This window comes from Eublepharis macularius, chromosome 9 (assembly GCF_028583425.1).
Source record: "Eublepharis macularius isolate TG4126 chromosome 9, MPM_Emac_v1.0, whole genome shotgun sequence".
NCBI classification, from domain to species: Eukaryota; Metazoa; Chordata; class Lepidosauria; order Squamata; family Eublepharidae; genus Eublepharis; species Eublepharis macularius.
Genome location: NC_072798.1, coordinates 37308154 through 37330102, shown reverse-complemented (window position 1 = coordinate 37330102; position 21949 = coordinate 37308154). Strand labels below are relative to the sequence as shown.

The 21949-nt window shown below is 43.5% G+C and overlaps 1 protein-coding gene across 1 annotated transcript in view; it reads left to right on the top strand.

The window, feature by feature from the left end:
* Window positions 1-21949, top strand: part of CSNK1E (casein kinase 1 epsilon) — a 44803-nt gene that overhangs the window by 16467 nt on the left and 6387 nt on the right. The window contains exons 3-7 of the mRNA XM_054988208.1: window positions 5262-5372; window positions 5621-5769; window positions 6799-7027; window positions 19564-19734; window positions 21276-21424. Coding sequence (XP_054844183.1) covers window positions 5262-5372; window positions 5621-5769; window positions 6799-7027; window positions 19564-19734; window positions 21276-21424 — 809 coding nt within the window. The remainder of the gene's footprint in view (window positions 1-5261; window positions 5373-5620; window positions 5770-6798; window positions 7028-19563; window positions 19735-21275; window positions 21425-21949) is intronic.

Below are 21949 nucleotides of genomic sequence, written 5' to 3'. Positions count from 1 at the left end.
ACATTGAGTGTATTCAATGTTCTTCCTTTTGGTCTCTAAAGCAGTGTATAATACAACCATTTAAAATGTAATTGGCATAAAACAATAACCTCCACATTCTGCTTTATATTCAAGGTTGGGGATGGTGATACTGGCTGGCAAAGGTTGTCTAAAGATTGGCTTATTTAAGATCCCTGGGGCTGTTTATTTTCCATAGTGGTTTTGCACATATATGGAATATAATACTAGACACTATGCATCACCACTAGAATCTGTTCCCCCCCAGCTTACTTGTAGTTCTGTAGGCTATTGGTAGATAATGTATACAAAACATCCTGAAGATGTTCATTGGCCAGGGGTAGAGCTTTAACATTTGTTATAGCTTCTTACCTTCTCCCATGCCTAGTAGAAGCAGAATAAATTATTCCAAATATGCACAATTTACATAATTCCACTTTTGACTTTTTTTAAAAAAATCATAGAGCATATGTAGCTCTGACACATTTTTGGCAAGACTAAAACAAAGTCTCTAATCAGGAAAGCCGAAAGCTGCAAGTCCACCCCAAGCAAAATAAAGTATGCATATGTTTTCTGATCAGACACATCTGATCAGCTCTGCTTGGCATTTACAGAAGAAATAATAGCCTATCTGGCCTCCTGACACCTTGTACTGACTTGCAACAGAACAGCAGAAAGGAGATGAATGAATCTTCTGGTGTACTTGTGAGCAATAGGTAGGGAAGCTGGGAAAGGCTGCGAAGAAGGAAAATGGCCTTCCTGGTCCGTCCTGGTCATTGAAAGCCCTTGTCATATTTCTTTTTCCTAGCTTTTATGCAGCAGTAAGGGCTAGATCCCAAGGATTGCCATATGTTTGCTCAGCTACAGCAGTATAGCAAACAAAACCTGCAAAATAACTTAATAGCAAATATTACATGTTGTCCAGGGGAGTAAAAAACACTGTTAGCAGAATCTTTAGGGGAAGTTTAAACTGGAAGAAGTGCTTGTAAACCATGCGGATATATGCATGTACTGAACTTTTTTTTTTTAAATTGGGCTACCAGAATGCTTTCAGTAGACGTCGGGGGTCTGCATTTTTCAGGCTACTTTAGGTAATGTTGATGGGGGAATTGCTCTTGGAGGAAAGTGAGAGGCATATGTTTATCCTGCCAACACATAAGGTGGTGCTTCCTATCTTGCCACACAGTAATGAGACCACCAGAGGAGTGGGGTAAGATGTTGTCAAAGCAACTGGGCCAATGCTCTGTGAGCATGGTTGCCTTGGCAACAAGGACCTTTTCCTCCTTGCACCAGTGTAGATTGGAGGCAAAGCATTGTGGCTTTTTTCCCTTAACCTTCAGTGTTGTCATTACATAGCCAAATCCAGCTATGTTGCTGGTGACCCCATCATGTCTTCTACATTATCCTTGGATGGCCAGGATCACCGGGAAGAAGAAAGCTTGGATTAAAAATCAAAACAAACAAGACTCCAAAGTAGCAGCAGCGGAGTAGGAAATGAAAGCTGCTAACTGCTGCACATGGGAAGCAAAGAAAGTTGATGTGAGAATTTCGACAAGTGTTTAATTTCTTCTGGGAGCTCTTACTTACTTTCAAAGTAATCCAGTGCTGCCCTAATTTTTGACTTTGTTAAATATTTGAAAATATGCACTATATTGGCTACAAATAAGACCGTCACCAAGAAAGCTGAGTTTTGCCACAAAACAAATGAAAAGCATGACTCCGGAGTTGTAAGGACCCACTGAGGCTTTCCACTGTGGTCGCAACAAGTGCTACTTCTGAGAGCTTTACTGTGCGTTGCTCACACATTTTCAGCAAGTTGCTAGCCCTCATGACTGAGGGAGAATATGAAACCTGAGGTTCTTGACATGCACTCTGTGTCTCATACTGAAATCTTCACATTAGTCTAAATCACTAACAAGGTAGAAACAACTTTTGCTGCACGGAATCCATAGTGTTCTGATCATAGCAATTTTTGTGGCAGAGTTCAAGCGCTAATTCCCAAGTAAGGCTTCAGGCAAACCCAAATTCTTTATCCAGATATTGAGTTAAATTTCTCTCCATATCAGGAAACCATTTTAAACAGCCGATCAACTAAAATTCATCTTGTAAAGTATTTTAAATATTTTCTTTTAAAAACCATCACTCTCTCAAATACCATCCAAAAACGAATCATGGGTTCCACTGGGAAGGTGCCACCACTGCAAAGTCTCCATTCTTTGCAAATGACAACTTAGCTGCTGATTTTATTTATTTATTTACACTTTGCATTTCTCACTGAAACTCAGCAGATTACAAGGTGTGGGTCAATAGGATCAAACATTCAAAAACAATGCAGTAGAGTATGGATTGGAGAAATTTGAATACAAGCAGAATCAGATATAGAACAGGAAAAACCATGTTGAAAAAAGCATAGCAATTTAACATGACATATTAAACAACATAGGAGGTCACAAAACGTAAGCAATTTAATATATTAAACAATGCAGAACTGCTTTGTAAACAGTACTATCGTTCACAGTCCCTGTCCCTTTCCCAGGTGTCTGTACTATTTTCTTATAATATTTTTTATTTTCTAACTGCGTAAGAAAACCCTCTCGAATAATTCAGTTTTGCACGGTGTGCGGAAAGCTACAAGACTGAGGGTAGTTGTTGATTTTGCCTGTTTAGGGTGACACCTGTTCAGATGAGCAAAGCTGCTGTGACAGAGTATAAGGGGAGAGGCAGTCCTGCAAATTCGAGGGACCAAGACCGTGAGGGGCTTTATATGAGAGAGTCAATACCTTGAATTGAGCCCAGTAACCGATGGGCAGCCAGTGGAGTGACTGCAGAAGGGAGTAACATACGTATTCTGCCTAGTTCTTGATATAACCAAGCTGGACCAACTGGAGTCTACAAATTGATTTTGAGGGGAGAATTTTGTAGTGGGTGTTACAGTAGGCTAGTCTTGATGTTACAGGATGTGGGTCCAGGTGGCCAAATCAGCTGCATCTAGGTAGGGCCCAATCTTTCGGGCTAGACTGAATTGATAAAAAAAAATTGGCAAATGCGTTAATTTCCCTAGTAACACTGTTGGATCCAGTATAATGTCTAGACTCTTTACTAAGTTAGCAAGGGTCACTTGGACCCCATCAGAAGTGGGGAGCACAATGTCGTTCAGTATCTCCACCTTCTAAACCAGCATCACTTCCATCTTGTCCAGATTCACTTTCCATTTGTTCACTTTCAGCCATTTGACAACAGCAGTCAGGCAGCGATTCAGGACCTCTACTGCATCACCAGGAGATTTGGCTACTGAGATATAGAGCTGGGTATCATCTGTGTATTGAAGACTTCTAATTCCATAGCTACAAAAGATTTCTCCTAAAGACTTTACGTAGAGGTTAAATAACATGGGGAATAAGATTGCACCATTTGGGGGACAGTGTGATAATTGCCACATTGAAGATTAGGGTTGCTAGCTCCAGGTTGGGAAATTCCTGGAGATTTGCGGGGTGGAGTCTAGAGAAGGTGGGGTTTGGGGAGGGGAGGGACCTCAGTAAAGTGTAATGTCACAGAGTCCACCCTCCAAAGGCGCCATTTTCTCTTGGGGAATTGATCTCTGTGGCCTGGAGATCAATTGTAATTCTGGGTGATTTCCAGCCATCACCTGGAGATTGGCCGCCCTACTGAAGATAACAGCAGCCATTTGAGTCCGTTCAATGAGGAACAAATCTAGAGCAAGGCTTCTCGAAGACACTATCACTAAAGAGATGGGGCAGATGAGATGGTATGACTTTCAAAAAGGAAAAAAAAGCAGTTGTTTGTCTGTGAATGATTTCACTGCATAACAATATCCACATTGTTTGGAAGTAACATTGCGGTCTTGATCTTGATATGTAAGGTGCATGAATAGGAGCTGCTCAATCAGCAGGATGCTGCTGCTGGTAGAATTCTGATTCATAGCATTTGTAGAGCAGGTACGCTTTTGCCACATGGTCATGGAAGGGGAGTGAGAGGGGGCATGCATGTTCCTTACTGTTCCGGGATGGTGTTCAGAATCCGGAACCAATCTCTGGCTGTGGTAGTTCCCAGTGATTTACTACCCTGCTTAATGTCTCTGCTGTTCTTTCTGCAATGTTTATTGCTGGATTTAAATTGGAATACTGCTGCTTTTATTTCTTTTTTATTGAGCTTTATTCAATTGCTATTTTATGGATTAAAAAAATTCTTCTGGTTCTTAGATTTAGCCTGTATTTCATGGTGGATATATGTTTCCTCAATATATTTATTGAGAGCATGGATTACAAATATTTAAAATTTTCTTTCTCAAAAGAAGATTTTTGTCCCATTGCAAATCTGAACCCCCTTATATGGAAGTTACTTGTGTGTTTACGTTGGTTTCTTGTTCCAAAGTGCTGTTTTGCCTATTGCGTAGCTACAATCCCAAGGTCACCATCCATTGCACACAACTAGGGTTGCTACTGATTGTCTTCTCAGTAGACATTTTGTCCATTGAACATATGTTTTGTTTTCATACTTAAGAAGGCTTAGGTATACATCTGAAAAGTGGAAGATGTGAAATATAGGTAGCAGTCTGCTTCCTTAACCTGTAAGAGAACTTTTCATTTTCACAGATGACAAATTGAGGTTGACTTGTCCAGTTGTAGCTGATAAATTCATGATTATGTTGGGATTTTAACCCAGTTGTTCCTGGTTCAAGTGCATATATCACATAGTTACTTATATTCCATTTTCCTTGTGAGTATCGTTGGCAGATTGATCTGCACCCATGTGGTTGAATTCCACTTGTGGCTTCTAACGCATCCTTAGGAATGGCTTCTTTACATGGACTAGCACTTAAATGTCTCCTATTGTTATCTCGTAATTACTTACAAATGATCCTTGACTGATAATCAACATGCTAAAACATTTGCTGCACCAAGTAACTTTTGTGGTTTGAGTGCAATTTGCAGTTTGGGACTGTGTGAGAGCAAAGTAGTAGTAGTTTTATTGGGCAAATGTGTATTGGTAAGTGTATTTTTATGCTGCTCTGTGGCTTTGAACATAATATCCTGGAACACTTCCATTAGCTAAAGGTTCTTGTTTCCATGCTTGAATCCACAAAGTGATTTTATTTCCATGAAATTATAAAAGACAGCACTTTCAGATTTCTACAAAATCAAAATTTTTAATTCGGGACTTGTGCTCTTGCAAGATTTGTTTCCTAGAAGGTAACTTACTTGACTCAAGAATGTCATTTTTTTTTGTTCTCTGTTCTTACACAGGTGCCAATATTGCCACAGGAGAAGAGGTAGCCATAAAATTGGAATGTGTCAAAACCAAGCACCCGCAACTCCATATCGAAAGCAAATTTTACAAGATGATGCAGGGAGGAGGTAGGTTCATAGAAAAGCAATGTTGTGTTGAGGAGTGATACAGCAGAAACGGTTTCTAAATGCTGTTGGGTGTAGGGGGTTGTAATTGTGGTTTGTCTTACATTTAACACCGTGGTCCCTTTTGTCAGAGCTAGTTGGGAATAGGGGGAGCAGGGTGGTCGGGCCCCGGTGTCTAATGCCTGTCTCTCTCTGATTCCTAAGGGGTGTGTGTGTTTCTCTCCCATCCTTGCCATCTGTCCTTTTTTTAGTGGGCATCCCTTCCATTAAGTGGTGTGGCGCAGAAGGAGATTACAATGTGATGGTGATGGAGCTTTTGGGACCCAGCTTGGAGGACCTCTTCAACTTCTGCTCCCGCAAATTCAGTCTCAAGACTGTTCTGCTTCTGGCGGATCAGATGGTGAGTCCTCCTGAACAGCTTTGGTTCTTATCCCCACTTCCTTGTGTTCCTTCTTCACAGCAGTAGTTAGAGCATTATAGTGCACAGCTGCTCTGTTTGAGTGAGGCCAAAGGGAATCTTCCCAGAGGGTGTGTGAAAAATCTAGAGAAGCACATGATTGTGCAGAAGAAAAAGCAAGTGGGGGGGAAGTGATGGGGAAGAGAGAGCTGTGGCCCTCCTGCATTGTTTGGGGGGTGAACTAGATGACCCTTGGTGTCCTTTCCAGCTCTGTGTTTCTAAGTAACGTGCTGTGGGAAGGAAAGGAGTTCATCTTATTCCAAGTTTCTTAAGATGACTGGAGAGTGGGCTCTCCTTTCTGAGGGCCGATGGTTTGTAAACTTTTGGATCTAGCACAGTGTTTGCCAACCAGGATTCTGCAAGAAATCGTGGAATAAAAAAATAAAAATTTTGAAATATCTTAAAATTCCAAATATCCCTCAAATTACCATGATTATTGTTCTATTTAGTTGCTTTGTGTCTGTGCTTGTTTCATATTGTTATAGAGCACTGGCAGTAATTTAGTGGTAATTGAATCGCACTCCCCACCCATCAACTTTTTCTGGCCTGTAAAATGTTTTCATAGGTAAGGGCTTATCGGGATTTGAAAAATTAATTTAGGGGTTCCTCCATGGAAGAAAAGTTGGGAAATAGTGACCTGGTGGCCTCAAAGGACTTGGAATACTGCTTATCATACTCATGTTGGAAAGCGGCAACCGTGGAGAATCCTGCTTTTGCCGTTTCCCACCCTGTGGTTCTTGAGAATCTCTTCCTTCCGCTGCTGGGATCTCATTGGCTTTGTGAAATGAGCCTTGCCTTTTAGCTTTGGGAGTGCAGGAAGCTGGACTGGAATAATTGCTTTAGCTCCCTGATTTCTCACTATTATTGAGCGCTTCTATCTGCGTGTCCTCTTGCTGTGCAGTTTGTTGCATAGGCAGTGAATAGGATTTAACATTTGTATTAATTTCTCTGCTCTTCCCTATCTTCTTTCAGATCAGCCGTATCGAGTACATTCATTCCAAGAATTTCATCCACCGAGATGTGAAGCCGGACAACTTCCTTATGGGGCTCGGCAAGAAAGGCAACCTAGTGTATATCATTGACTTCGGCCTGGCCAAGAAATACAGAGATGCCCGCACCCACCAACACATCCCCTACCGGGAAAACAAAAACCTGACCGGCACAGCACGCTATGCCTCTATAAACACCCATCTTGGAATTGGTGAGTTTGTAGGGAGGACATGATTATAGATTCACAAAGACACACTTTGCATTCAGGCCCTAATGCCTGAACCCGAGTTCAGAAATGTTACACCCAGGCCTTTTTTTTCTGGGAAAAGAGGTGGTGGAACTCAGTAGGTTGCCCTCGGAGAAAATGGTCACATGGCTGGTGGCCCCGCCCCCTGATCTCCAGACAGAGGGGAGTTTGGATTGCCCTCCACGCTGCCAGTGGCGCGGAGGGCAATCTAAACTCCCCTCTGTCTGGAGATCAGAGGGCGGGGCCACCAGCCATGTGACCATTTTCAAGAGGTTCCAGAACTCCGTTCCACCGCGTTCCTGCTGAAAAAAAAGCCCTGGTTGCACCAAAGTCATGACACTTTTTAACAGTGTGTGCTTAAACAACGTGGCAGAACGAATACCTTTGAGGGTTTTACATGACTTCGTAATTACCTGCAAGTGTGTTTAAGTTCTGATGCTTAGTTTGGTGCCCAAAGACATGAGACACGGAAGAGACAAGCTCATCTTTGGCTCAGGGCTGTCCAAACAATAGGCGCATCTCCTTTGCCTTCGGGTAGAAAGAATCCTTTGTGATGCTGTGGGTTGTTTTTATACTAGTTATCTAACAACCAGGACTCTAGCAAGCAAATGGCATGGGGTAGGGACACATGGTATATAAAGCCATTTTTGCTCTTCTGAGCTGCTAGATGGGAACTCCTACTTTTACCAGAATTGAAAATCTTGTGGAAATAACTTTTTAAAAAACCTCCTGTGAAATATTTTCTCATTTGGAATGAGTGAAATGCTTTTGAAGAGAGAGTTTTGCTTGCTCATAATGTGTAATTTGAGCGTTCTTATACAAGATGATCTATAGCATTCGAGCATAATTCCTTAGTATGCTGTACATATTACAACAATCAAATCCAGGATGCATTTTTGGACCTAGAGAGTGCTGCCAGACTACACAGGGTCCTCTTTTCTTGTGGATTTCTGCTTGTTTTCCTCTGGCAACCTTTAAAACTAAGATATATTTTCATCACTAGCACTGGGTACAGCAACTTGTAGTTGTCTCTCTAATGCTGGGTATATGTGCAGATTTGTTTGTAGAAAAATAAGACATTTATCCTTTGGTATACTTTTTGAAATTAAAAGTAGAGGTTTATATGCCAAATTATAAATGTTCTGTGTTAAAGCAGTATAATGTTTTGATATGAATGTATTGCCTATATTTCGGTGTTTCCCTAAACTTCCTTTTTTCCCAAGTGCAGGAAACATCCCCCCCTTCAAAATTTCTTGTAATTAGAGATGCAAGATTTCAGAGTTGTAGTTCGAATTCTTGCATCTCTAATTACAAAATTTCAAAGATGTGTGTAGAGCATTTCATGGAGAAAAGTGTTCACAGAAGAGGTGCTTATTACTTACTTGAATGCATAGCCTGCTCCATCCTTGGCTAATAAAAATTACAAAACAAATTCAAAAACACAGACCAGATTAATTGTACACAACAAATTTGAGTTGTGACTGTCCCAACAGTTAAATAACTTCAAGTAGATTAACTGTCAGGCTTTCTAGAGATTGATTAAATGTGACATTAAAAAACCTCAAATGTGCCTTTTTTGAGGAGCTTGGACAGCAGTTTGACCTGTAAAATGGCAATGTTGAATTGTCTCCTCCAGACAAGAAAGGAACACCATCTTTAAGCCTTCACATTTGACCTGGGATGAACTGACAATCATGTGGTCATGTTGACTGGCCCTTCCAGAGTCCCCGGGAGACTTGTCATGCCAATTAGGGACAAATTTTAACCTGTTTAAAATTATTTTTCTGTTTATCATGTTGATGAATCAAAGCTTTCAGCCTTAATCCCGGCCATTTGAAGCCAGGTAGACTCGTGTGATGTTCACCCCCAACTTTAAAGGAAATGTAGGGCAAGTATAGAAGTGGAAACTAACCAGGGTGGGTCTTGGATAGTATTTGAATGGGAGACCTCCAAAGAAGACCAGAGCTGTTATGCAGAGGCAGGCAATGGCAAACCACCTCAGTTAATCTCTTTGCCTTGAAAACCCCAGAAGGGGTTGCCATAAGTCGGGTATGACTTGATGGCACTTTCTGCCACCACATAGGAGTGGAGAATCAAAATAATGACCTGGCCTACAAAGAGAAGCTCAAAACCATGATACGTTAGTTTAGAAGCGAAAATAGTAAGGAAGACATTGAAGATTTATAGAATCTTAAATTGTGTGGAAAAGATCAGTATTTTCAGATACTAAACTCTAGGTCCTCCAATTGCATCGACTGACCAGAGGGTCAGGACAAACAAGGACGCAGATCAATGCCTAATTAACCTTGTTCAGATTCATTGCCTTCATGGCTTTTATAAGGATTGGACACACAGTGGAATCAGGTGCTGGGAACAAATAACGGATGGCTTCTTAACATTATGTCCCATTCTCAAGGGTACAGGGGTGATGGCTGTTGAAGACACAGAGCAGAATGGCTCTTGGGTTTGGGTTTTGACCCAGTAAGACAATTTCTACATTCTCAAGGGAGTTGGCAATCTTCCAGCACCATCGTTTGCCTGCCCTTACTGTCCAAACATGGCATGGGATAAGCTGACTCTTACTGGAAAATATTTTAAGACTTTGGTTTTGAGAGCAGGATGCACCATGTGCTGGAGCTGCTCTCAAGGTTGGACCCAGACTGTTTTGAACTGAAGGTCATGAGGATCCCGTGCCAGAATCTGAAGGAATGCTTTTAGGGTCCTTCACCAGCTTAAGCTTTTGAATGGATGATTGGTATCTTGAGCAGCAAATTATTTTGATGTTCTTGCTCCACAAACCTTTTATACTTAGTGGGCTGTCAGGAGGGACTGTCATGACTCCATAAAATGGCCACTCCATCTTCTCAGCTGTGCCTTTGTAAAAGCATGAGCTGGCTCAAGGTATCTGTTATAGCCTCCTGTGACTTTGCTACATGCAAATCATTTGTGCAGCTCCAGGCTACAAGGAAGATCTTGGCTGACATTTTTGCTGTTGTAACTGTTAAAGCAATTGTATTGCTGCATGGAAGACTGAAAGATCTCTTTTAGCCTAATGCTGTAGACATGGTCTGTATTGCACCTAAGTCAACAGAAAGGAGGTGTTCTCACATGTTCTGCATTTTGAAGCTTGCTAAATACTTCTTCCTCTTTCTCTTCCTTAGTGAGCCTCTTTTTTTTTAAGGGTTAGGAGGAGGATAAACTTCACATTCTTGCCCTTGAATAATTATATTCTTGTTGTTTTTGTTGACAAAACTACCAACAGAGCCAAGCTGACCTAATCCTGAACAGGTTAGCAGCTGCCTGACTGGTTTTCTGTAGCAACAGCATAAGTAGAATCTTGTTTGTTCCTTGACAAATTGGAAAAATGTGGAAGCGTTGGAAAAAACACTTTGGGATTACTTGCTTGAATTGTGCAAGCTGACTACTACTACAGTCTGCAGAAATTTTAGTTGTGGTTTTTATCATACGCTCCTCAGTTGAACAGAGGTAGCTAGGCCACCACAGCTTGTCTTATGGTTCTCTCCTACCAGCAGGGCATAGGCAACTTTTCCTGTTCCTTCTGTCCCCCATCACTACAAGTCCCAACACTGTTTCCAAGTGATGTTCAGAGAACCAAAGGACAGTTGGGAGCAGTGCTGAGCTTATAGCCAGACAGAAGACAGGAAAGTCCTTTCCATGAGCTGTTTTGCTCATAGTTCTTGTTTGAGACAAACAACCACCTCTAAGGCTAGCTATGCATGTAGTCTCTTTTTCATAGCTTATTACCTAGTTTCACAAACTCGCCTAGTATCTTTCTTAAATGTCTTTTAAAACCCATCTTTCTTTCTCATCCATTTTCCCCATGTGGGTTAAGTTGGTGATTCTTAAACCTCTTGTCTTTCTGCCATCTGTTTCTCAAGGAACCTCTAAATAAAATTTATAGGTGCCAAACCAGTTTGCATATGGTGCCAATCAGGTCTGTTGGAAGAGTACATCCCTGACTGATTTCAGTGCTCCCTGTAGGAAAGATTATAAATGATAACAAGCCATTAAGTCATTGAGTTAGTGGATGCTTAATGAAAGTGTCAACCTGGTGTGCCACAGCAGTGAAAATGCAAACTCTATACTGGGGATTATTATGAAAATAATTGAAAGATAAAATCGTGTTATAGTTCCTCTATATAGCTCTATGTTGCAGCCTCATTTGGAGTACTGTGTGCAGTTCTGGTTACTGTATCTCAAGATGGACATTGCAGAGCTGGAGAAAGTACAGAAGAGGGCAATCAAGATGATTAGGGAATTGGAGCACGTTTCCTGCAAGGAGAGACTGAAGCATCTGGGACAAAGAGGGGATAAGATACAGCTTTATAAAATTACGTGCAGGGGAGAGAAAATAAAGAACTTTTTCTCTCCGTCCCAAAATACTAGAACTCAAGGTCATTCAATGAAGTTGATGGGCAATAGATTCTGGATGGACAAAAGGAAATACTACTTTACACAATGAAGTACAGGCATAGCTTTAAAAGGAGATTAGACAAATTCATGAAGGATAGGCCTGTCAGTGGCTACTAGCCATGGTGCTTAAATGGAACATCCACATTCAAAGGCAGTGAACTTCTGAATATCAGTGCCAGGAGGCAACAGTGGGGTCACAGCTTTTCTGGTCACACTGTAACTTCTTGTGTGGGGAGGGGCAAGATGACTATACAGCCTCCCCCCAACAAGAGACTGGTAGGGAGGCTTATGAGAAGGATGTGAGACTGGCCTCAACCATATGCCTGGTGGAACATCTGTCTTGCCAGCCCGCCAGGAAGATATTGGCGAGCCCAGGTATCTACAGACAGAGTTCCATCAGGTTGGGGCCAGGACTGAGAAGGCTCTGGCCCTGGCCGAAGCCAGTCAAGCCTCCCTGGGGCAAGGGACCACGAGTAGACGTTTATCTGCTGATTTAAGCACTCTCCAGGGTATGTATGGCGAGAGGCAGTCCCACAGGTATGCTGGTCCCAGTTCGTTAAGGGCTTTATAGGTCAAAACCAACACCTTGAACCTGATCCAGAACTCCACAGGGAGCCAGTGTAGCTGCTGCAAGATGGGAGTAATTTGTGCCCAGTATAGTATACCCGTAAGCACATGCGCAGCAGCGTTCTGGACCTACTGTAATTTCTGGGTCAGATCCAAGGGAAGCCCTGAGTAGAGCGAGTTACAGTAGTCCAAGCTGGAGGTGACCATTGATTGGATCACTGTCGTTAGGTCATGGGGCAAGCTGCCTGACCTGCTGAAGATGGAAAAAAGCAGACCTGGCAACTGCCACGACCTGGGCCTCCATTGATCAGGAGGCATCCAACATCACCCCTAGACTCCTGACCAATGAAACAGGCACAAATGATGCCCCATCGAAGGTCGGGAGCCAGATCCCTGAACCCAGTGGCCCATGGCCTAAGTACAGAATCTCTGTCTTCATGGGATTCAACTTCAGTTGATTCCGCTTCACCCATCCAGACACGGCCTCCAAAGCTCTAACTAGGACATCTGATGCAGAGTCAGGCTGTCGGCCCATCAACAGATACAACTGGGTATCATCCGCATAATGGTGACAACCCAGTCCAAGACTTTGTACCAGCTGGGCGAGGGGGTACATACACAACACAGGGGAGAGTATTGCCTTTTACAGGATGCTGCACACCAACGGGTGGTGTGCTGATTAACTTCTCTGCAAGTGCCACCCTTTGTCCCCAACTGTGGAGAAAGGAGACAAGCCACTTTAGCGCCTGTCTGATCAAGCACAGCTATTTTTACGTTCAGTGACCATAGTTACAGTAACTACTAGAGATGGGCACGAAACGGGGGAAAAAACCCTGAGTTTTGTGGTTCGTTGTGTTCCACAAACCACATATTTTCACAAAATTGTTCCGTTTCGCGAAACGATTCATTAGATGTATTGTCGAAGGCTTTCACGGCCGGAGAACGATGGTTGTTGTGGGTTTTCCGGGCTGTATTGCCGTGGTCTTGGCATTGTAGTTCCTGACGTTTTGCCAGCAGCTGTGGCTGGCATCTTCAGAGGTGTAGCACCAAAAGACAGAGATCTCTCAGTGTCACAATGTGGAAAAGATGTAGGTCATTTGTATCTACTCAGGAGGGGTGGGGTTGAGCTGAGTCATCCTGTAAGGGTTTCCCAGGGTGTGGAATGCTAATGGCGGGAGGCTTCACTGTATCCTGAGGAGGTTCTTTTGCATATGGATTGGTACTTGATGTGCTAATCTTCTCTGCAGGGCTATTGTCGGGGATAGAATGTTTTGTTAGCTTTCCCATCTGATCAGCTTTCCCATCTGATCAAAGGAATTACTGATCAGATGGGAAAGCTTATGAAAAAGCATAACCTTCAAGCAGTGTTCAGACCCACCCGAAAAATACAACAGATGCTACGATCAGCAAAAGACAGTAGAGACCCCCTCACCTCTGCAGGAGTATACCGTATACCCTGCAGCTGTGGACAAGTTTACATCGGGACCACAAAGCGTAGCATCCAAACAAGAATAAAAGAACATGAAAGACACTGCAGACTTGGACAACCTGAAAAATCAGCAGTGGCTGAACATAGCCTAACTCAAACAGGGCACAGTATCTTATTCCAGGACACCAAAATACTGGACAATACTTCCAACTACTTTGTCAGACTGCACAGGGAAGCCATTGAAATTCACAAGCATAAGCAAAACTTCAAAAGGAAAGAAGAAACCTTAAGAATGAACAGAGCATGGTTTCCAGTTCTGAAAAACACCAGGCTAACAAAACATTCTATCCCCGACAATAGCCCTGCAGAGAAGATTAGCACATCAAGTACCAATCCATATGCAAAAGAACTCACAACAACCAACGATTCATTAGGTTTGTGATTCGTCAGATCCCGGGGGAGATCTGACGAATCACGACCAGGAGACCTCCTCCCTTCTGTCCCCCTGGGTGCCACGGGGGTGGGGGGTGGCCTCTGTCAAGCCAGGCCCCAGAGCCAGGCAATGCCCTGAGACTGGAGTGGGGTGGAGGAAAAAAGGCACCTTCACCCAACAACCTTCCCAGCAAGGACAAGAGCAGAAAATAAGAAAGAGACTTTTCAGTCTCTTTTGAAGCAGCAGCCAGAAGCTCCCAAATCCACTCTCTCTCACTCCAAATCCCAGCAACAGTTCCTCCCTTTCCCTGTCTACTGGAACTGAAAGCAGGAGGCACAGAGCTGTGCCTTATATAAGAAACACTCACATAGAGCAGAATAGGAACTCTCTGATTGACAGACAGACCTGCCTAACAGGGTTTGGAGGGATGAGATTGGTGTTCCCATGGCTACAGAAGGTCTATCTCCCCTCTGCTCATTGCTCTCATAGTACAGAATAGGAGCTCTCAGGTTGTCAGGGAGAGCTGCCTATCAAAGTTATGTGGGCTAAGATTGAGGTTTCCATGGTAACAAAAGGTCTGCAGACATTCTGGGCCTATGTTGCCTAGGGAATCAATGGATTGGCATCAGCCTGTCTGGCATCACAAAGCATTCAGGAATCAAACAAATGGCCCCCAATATCGTGGATTTTGTGAAAAACGCACCCCCACTAAACGTTTTTGCTATACATGAATCGGCACAATTCATCATAAAATTTGATTCGTGTTTTGATTAATGCCCATGTCTAGTCACTGCTTCATCTGCACCAAAAAAAGGAGTGCTGAGCATACAGAAAATGTTAGCAGTTGTAAACCATGGCTTGCCTGCATGCTTGGAAGTTCCAAACCATGGTTTGGATTGTGAACTGTGGTTAGTGTAAACTGTCCTCTAGTTGATCTCTGGATTTAGCAAATGCATGTGAATCTTCACATGACAGTTGGAATGCAATGGATTCACAGATATCTCAGAAGCTGTGTGTTGCTTCCTTCAGTGCATTTCCTTACAGATGAAATGACCCTTAGTCAAGGTTCCTTCAGCCATACCAATTGGGCATGTACAATCTGTGCATAAATCCCAATGCTGCTTGTGACTAAGTGGACCTTATGGGCTTGCCAAATAAGCAGCTCAGGTGTTCGTTTGCATGTTGATTGACAGATGCTGAGTTTCAGCAGTGAGGCTTGTCTGTTGTAATTGATGTTTAGACATCAATCGCTCTTCCCAGAGCAATCTCAAATGCTATAAACCTGATGAGGTTGTCTAGATGCTTAAAGATTAACCGGATAGAAGCCCTGATTCTTTTTATTGTTTACACATACACACTTCCGTGATGAGGAAAGTCAGATTACGCCAGCTCATTCTCTAAACTGAATAAATTATGCAAACTATACCACATTTGGAAATGTACTTTGACTTGATTTTATGGTGATGTGGACTACTTGATGGGCTCCTTGTGGTTAAAGGTGAGATACAATGAAACAATAGCATTCACTGTTGGCCACTTTTCCCCACTCAGATATTTAAAAACTACTAACACACAATTAAAGTGTTCCTTCTTCTTTTTAAGGGAATTATCTTAACTTCATGATCAGAATTTCACATCTGATGTAGGAAGACACATGGTTACTGTATTGTGCGTTCACTTGTGTACTCATCTTTTCTGTGATATTTCCCAAGCCTGCTTTGCTGCAGTGTTTTAGGAAGGATGGCAGGATTGAGAGAGCAAAACTTAAAAGAATTTCAAGAAGACTGGCAGAAATTGAAAGATTATTTAGAAAATAAATTGGATGTAAAAGGAAAATTGCTGATTTTTGATAATTTGTTTAAAAAGATAGATATGTAGAGACTTTACCTTTGATGATAGGGATGAGAAGTACAATTAGAGTTAATGATAAGAAATAGAATGGTTCTAGCGCTGTTGGAAGTCGATATAAGAAAGGGGAGGGGGGTGGGGACATATAACAAATATTTAAAGGAACGAAAAAATTGGAATGTATTAATGTATATATATGTTGACCTACCCAATAAAAAATTGTTATACAAAAAAAAAAAGGAAGGATGGCAGGAAAGCTCTGGTGACACCCATGTGCATGGAAAAGTCCTGCCCACATTGGCAGCATTTTCCCAATCCTGGTCCACTGCAGCAGCCATTTCCCCCTGCCACCAGAGGACTTTTGCATTTAAAAAATCAGCAATGCAGTGGCATTATAAGGTTATAGAAATCTGTGTGTCAGGGTCACTAAACTCCCACTTTTACTGTTTTTTTTTAAATGAGAACTGAGAATTCAGAGAGCCTGATAACACAGATTGCTTTACAGTATTCAGTTGCTGATTTAAAAAACAAACCAACTGAAAAAGTATCAGTGGCGGGGGCGGGGTGGTCACTGCAGGGAGACTGAGGCAGGGGAAATGTGGGGAAACCTGCCATGCGGAAGCCCTATTGCCATTGCTCTGTGTTGGCAGCAGCAACAGGGAAACCTCACAAGCCTGTCTTTGAGTGGAAAACACCTGGGACAGACTTACCATGCTTTTAACCCTGGCCAGTCATCTATTGTTGGCTGGTAGTTAGCACTGTAGGCTCTCGACATCAACCCTGTACTGCTGGAACCTTTTAAAGAAAAATAGTTTGAGCAGCTTGGTGTAGGCAAGGCCTAAGTGGATCGTCCACTGTCTGGTGAGGAGTCAAGGCAAGAGCTGTAATTAGAAGCTGGAGAGCTATGAGAGCCTGTAATTGGCTGGCTGACAAAAGTTTGCAATTATTCAGAGTCTGGAGTTCTGTGCTTAAAATATCACATTCTGCAATCAGGAAACCCCCAGGTCTCCTGGCTGGCTGGCTGGCTTCACTTGAGTTGTCCAGTTTTAACTCTCACATTAATTAATCCCTTGTTAGTCAGTTTTCTGTCTGGGCTTACATTGTTTAGTTCTTGCCTTTAATTTTAGAGACGAGGAGGAGAAGAGCAACATGGTTTTGAATGCATTTGACTGCGGTATCCTGAATCAGAAGAGCCTTCAATTTGAATATGTATTGCAAGGGTTCGTGTCTAGAGGAAATACAGGATGTGTATTCAGTCAAACCTGAAATGAAAGAAGCCAGGGAGGAGATGAAAGGAAGTCTGGGAGGGGCCCTTCAGCTGGACCCTGTGGAAGGGGTCCCTGGGAGGAGAAGCAGCCCCTTGATTCATGCATTCCATACAGTTTTCACATGCTCGAAAGATGACTTCCAGCATATCCTGCACCCTGGAGAGATCTGAAATAGATACCCCAGGGGTTCAAGAGTGGGCCTGTAACAGATTCTGTCTGAATGCTGGAGGAGGGCATAAATATATACTAGCAATTCCTCCTCCCATGCTTGCAAGTGATTCCTTGACCCCAAACTGTCTGGAAGCACACAGCGGGGTCCCTAATCCTTTTACTCTGTAGTACCAGTAGTAGATTTCATGCCACAATAAAGGCATTGGTCACTCTCGGAATGAAGTTGAATGCCTCGTAATAACTAAATGCAAGGGGGTGGGGGGAAAGAAATGTAAAATTCAGCATGGCTCGGTTTAACTAGCTGTAGGTGTAGTGTTAATTTCCGGTATAGGTAAAAGTTTTCTGCTTCCAAGCAGGAGTCAAAATTGACTCTCTGAACGCTGAAATAAGAAACACACATAGTGATCCCCCACACACACACACACACACACCACCAATCTCTCCCTTCTTTTTAAAAGCTACCAAAACAATTTAAAGTGGTAGTGCCGGCACAATCCCAGAATTCGGCTGTTACCTTTGATTAGTATGGTGTGGTTAGAGTGTCAGACTAGGTCTGGGAGACCCAGATTAAAATCTCCACTCTGCTAGGGAAGGTTGCTGGGTGACTTTGCACCAGTCACACATTTGCAGCCCAGTCTACTTCACATGGTTGTTGTGAGTGGAGAATGTTGTAAGCTGTTTTGGATCCCTCTTGGGAGAGAAAGGGTGGGGTGTATAAATGAAATAAGTAAATAAAAATGTTGGTGACGAGTTATCTCTTTGTCCTTTGTTTCTTGCCTTGCCTCATCCCACGAAATGTTAGGGGGAAATGGGGCATGCACGGGAACATGGGTGTGTTGACATTTGATGACAACAGCCTGCCTTTGGAAATGAAATCACTGTCAAACAGTGGTGAAGTGCTGAGACCATTTCCAGCACAGAAACAGGGTCGGGGAGAGAGAAGCGTTCTGAATTCTAATCCTTCTGCTTCTCTCAGCTGCAACCCCTCCTGCTGGTCCATGGCTGTTTCAGCACTGGAAAAGGCATGGGGGGTGGGTGGAGGGCAAGAGGTCAATAAAGTCTGGTCCCTCTCAGCATTTCTAAATCACTTTGAAATGGCTGCAGCCTGCTTGTGGCAGACATGATGATGATGTTTGGCCCACAGTGGTAGTTTGGCCCACAGTGGTAGAACATCTGCTTGGCTTGCAGAATGTCCCAGGTTCAATTCCTGGCATCTTCCATCAGGGTGTGAATGTGTGCATGTGTTCCTTTTTAAACTGGCAGGGATGAGTATTGCTTAAGCAGGATGAACCAGGCATCCCTTACCCCCAGGCTGGAGGCCCTTCCTCCGTGTAAAGAAGCCCAAGTCTTGGTCTAAAGTTTTGAGAGGTTTCTAACATTTCCTGATAATGTGATCCCACTAAGAAAATGGTAGACATAAAGCTCGGGATTTGCCAGCACACACACACACTGTGTGTGTGTGTGATTTGCACTGATTCCTTCTTCCTGTGACAGAACTCCAATTTCCTCTTTTCTTAGGGGCCCCCTGTCTCTCAGGAGCAGCATTCCTGGGGTAATTTGGGGCTGCAGTTGGAGAGGGGAAGGCAAAGAAATTCCACAGACAGCTATCCTTCCTTTCATCCATGGGAATTATAGGCAGGATCCAAGCCAATGGATAGAAAGTCAGCCACTGCAAAGATGGGGTGGTAGAAGCCAAATACTAGGGCCACACACGAGTAGGGTTAAGCATGCTGAAGCCCGATGGAATTGGGTTTAAGTGTGCTTAGCCATGCTGCATTTACTTTTCTTTTTTCAGGCTCATGCTTAAATATTAAGGACTTCTTGTTCCAAATTAGGACATCCTCTACAACAGAATTCTGCTATTCTGTCATCAAGTGGGAAAAAAAGACTGGAGTAGTTGCAAAGGAGAACCAGTGGAGGAGACAGAGAGGGCTGGGGAAGAGCTACAATGCTAAATCAACGCATTCCATCCCTTTCTTTGACAACAGGAAGTCCTGTTCTCCTCTGGCTACAGTGGTTTCAGCAGATGCTGCCTTCATGAATGTGTGGGCGGCAACATCTGCTGAAACCACTGTAGCCAGAGGAGAACTAAACAGGGTCTTCCTGTTGTCCTCCCATAAGAGCTAAAAGCATCTGTGTGTGTGTGTGTGTGTGTGTGTGTGTGTGTGTTAAGACACATGTGGATACATGGATTCTTGGCATTTGACAGGTTCTGCCAAGTATTTTGTGTTGGGTTCAGCCTCATTGTAAGCCCTGAAGATCCCCTAGTTTCACCATCTTGTTTTCCTGACATTGTATAAGCTGTTGCTGGAACAACTCTGCTCATACTCATGTGTGCAACTCTTTCCAGAGCAAAGTCGCCGTGATGACTTGGAGAGCTTGGGCTACGTGCTGATGTACTTCAATCTCGGCTCGTTGCCATGGCAAGGCCTGAAGGCTGCCACAAAGCGCCAGAAATATGAGCGCATCAGTGAGAAGAAGATGTCAACGCCTATTGAGGTGCTCTGCAAAGGGTACCCTTGTAAGTTCTTTATATTGGGGGGGGGGGTTGTGTGTGTGTGTATAAGCATGCTTAGCTTGCACAGACATAATCTCCAATATCATTGTGATACTCAGCTACTGGCTAGAAGTCAGAAGAATGTTGTCCTTTCTGTGAATGCAAATAAAATGGTGAACAATCAGGAATTCAACAAGGGGCAGTTGGCAGAATTATCCGACTTGGCGAAGCAGTTTATAGAAATAAGTGAGGCAAAGCCACTTGATTTTAGGGTCCCCCATGTGCATACGGTAGACACTCTTAAGTCTGTATGCTCTATAATGGAAAACCTGACTTTGTATCCAGTGAACTGCAAGCAGTGAAAAGCTCAACGGGGACTTCTCCCACTTCCCCCAGCAACCTGCTATGCCCCGCTGAAATTCTGCTTCTGGGGACCAGGGGGCCTGTGCAAACAGGATGTGAGGGGCTGAATGAAGGGGTCTGTAGTGGAGGGGGAAGCTTCAGATTGTGTCTTTTGATAAAGGCATTTTTATCAGCCGAAAACAACCTAAAGTATGCATATACCTAAGAATATTATCAAGCCATGGTGCTTATCTAGATGCTTATCTTCACTAGTAATGGGCAGATGCTTTACAGAAAAAATATGTTTTGCCCTTCAGCATCAATGCTAGAGCCCCACACAGGCCAGTATAAGAAGTCTATTGAACTATATGTGCCACAAGGTATAGATGGAACTCTCTGTCTAGGGCAGTGATGCTCTGTATTCTTGGTGTTTGGGGGGGGGGCAATCAGTGGGAGGGCTTCTAGTGTCCCCACTGGCAGACCTCCTGAGGACACCTGGTTTTTGGCCACTGTGTGACACAGAGTGTTGGACTGGATGGGCCATTGGCCTGATCCAACATGGCTTCTGTTATGTTCTTAAGAGAAAGGGAGAGCTAAGCTAGAGTTGAGGCTGGAGTTTTCAGTAAAAATGGGAGTTGGGGAATTGCTGTTGGAGGGGCAGCACGTATGCATGCCTGCAAGACTTTTGCTGTAACTTGAGCAGGATGGTGGGATGGGGAGGGTTGTGAGACCTACGTTCCAGGTTTCGTTGTGTTGGACTAGAAGAAGGAGAATTGGGAAGAGTCATGTATCAGCTATCGTTGCATGGGAGGCTTCTGAGCAGATGGGTGGAATTTCCATTTGCATCCTGAAGTGGTGGCATTTCCATTTGCATTGCCTTGCTTTTCAGAGAGTGGTGGCGGCTGGGGGGATTTTCTGGGCTTGTGAGATTCTCTGGTTGGGGTGGGATGCTGATATCGGGGTTGGCTTAATTTATCCTTCTGTTCCAAAACTCTTCTGTATGGGTTTTTGGTGTGAAATGCTGCCTCTCTTCACTCAGCCCTGTATGTACATTCAAGGTAATAGGCCGTTATTCTTTCTGCTCTGTCTTTTGTGACGTGCTGCTTCCTGTTTGGAAAAGTAGCCAAAATGTGAGATGAAGAGTGACTTACGGAAAATAGAAGCGCCTCACCAGGGTGGACTTGTGCTCAAGAAGTAATGACTGCCTTTCCTTCCCTCTCCAGCTGAGTTTTCTACATACCTCAACTTCTGCCGTTCGTTGCGGTTTGACGACAAACCAGACTACTCTTACCTGAGACAGCTGTTCCGCAACCTCTTCCACCGTCAGGGCTTCTCCTATGACTATGTGTTTGACTGGAACATGCTCAAATTTGTGAGTAATTCTAGCTTTGAGGGTCTGCATGCTAGTGAGCCGCAAGCACAGTAGGGGGTAGTCATGGGGTAGGGACAGTCACAGTTGCTACAGTCAGCATAGTCCCAGATGATGTTTGTTCACACTTCTGCAGTCACACTGTGCATATGTGAAAATATTAATACGTCATTGGGTGCTAGGTCTTGAGAATTTTGACTTTTAGATTTTAAAAGCTAGTGTCTAGTCATACTGGCTGTGGAAGTAAACTCGAGAACCATGAGAGAGCCTGGGGATGTCTTGGAAGGCAATGTGGAGACGAATAAGGCCTCCGTGTTGTGCGTAGCTTCTTACCAGTCCATAGCCAGTAACATTGTGGTGAAAGGGACCAAAAGGTGCACTGAAAGGGTGTATTGAAAAGCTGGATTTTAACCATAGTGCCAGCAAGGCAAAAGTACCCTTTGGGCCTTTGCACTCACATAGCCTCTCATTTAACCTGAGCTGATGCTACCTGTGCAAAGGATGAACCCACTACATAGTGACTTTGCG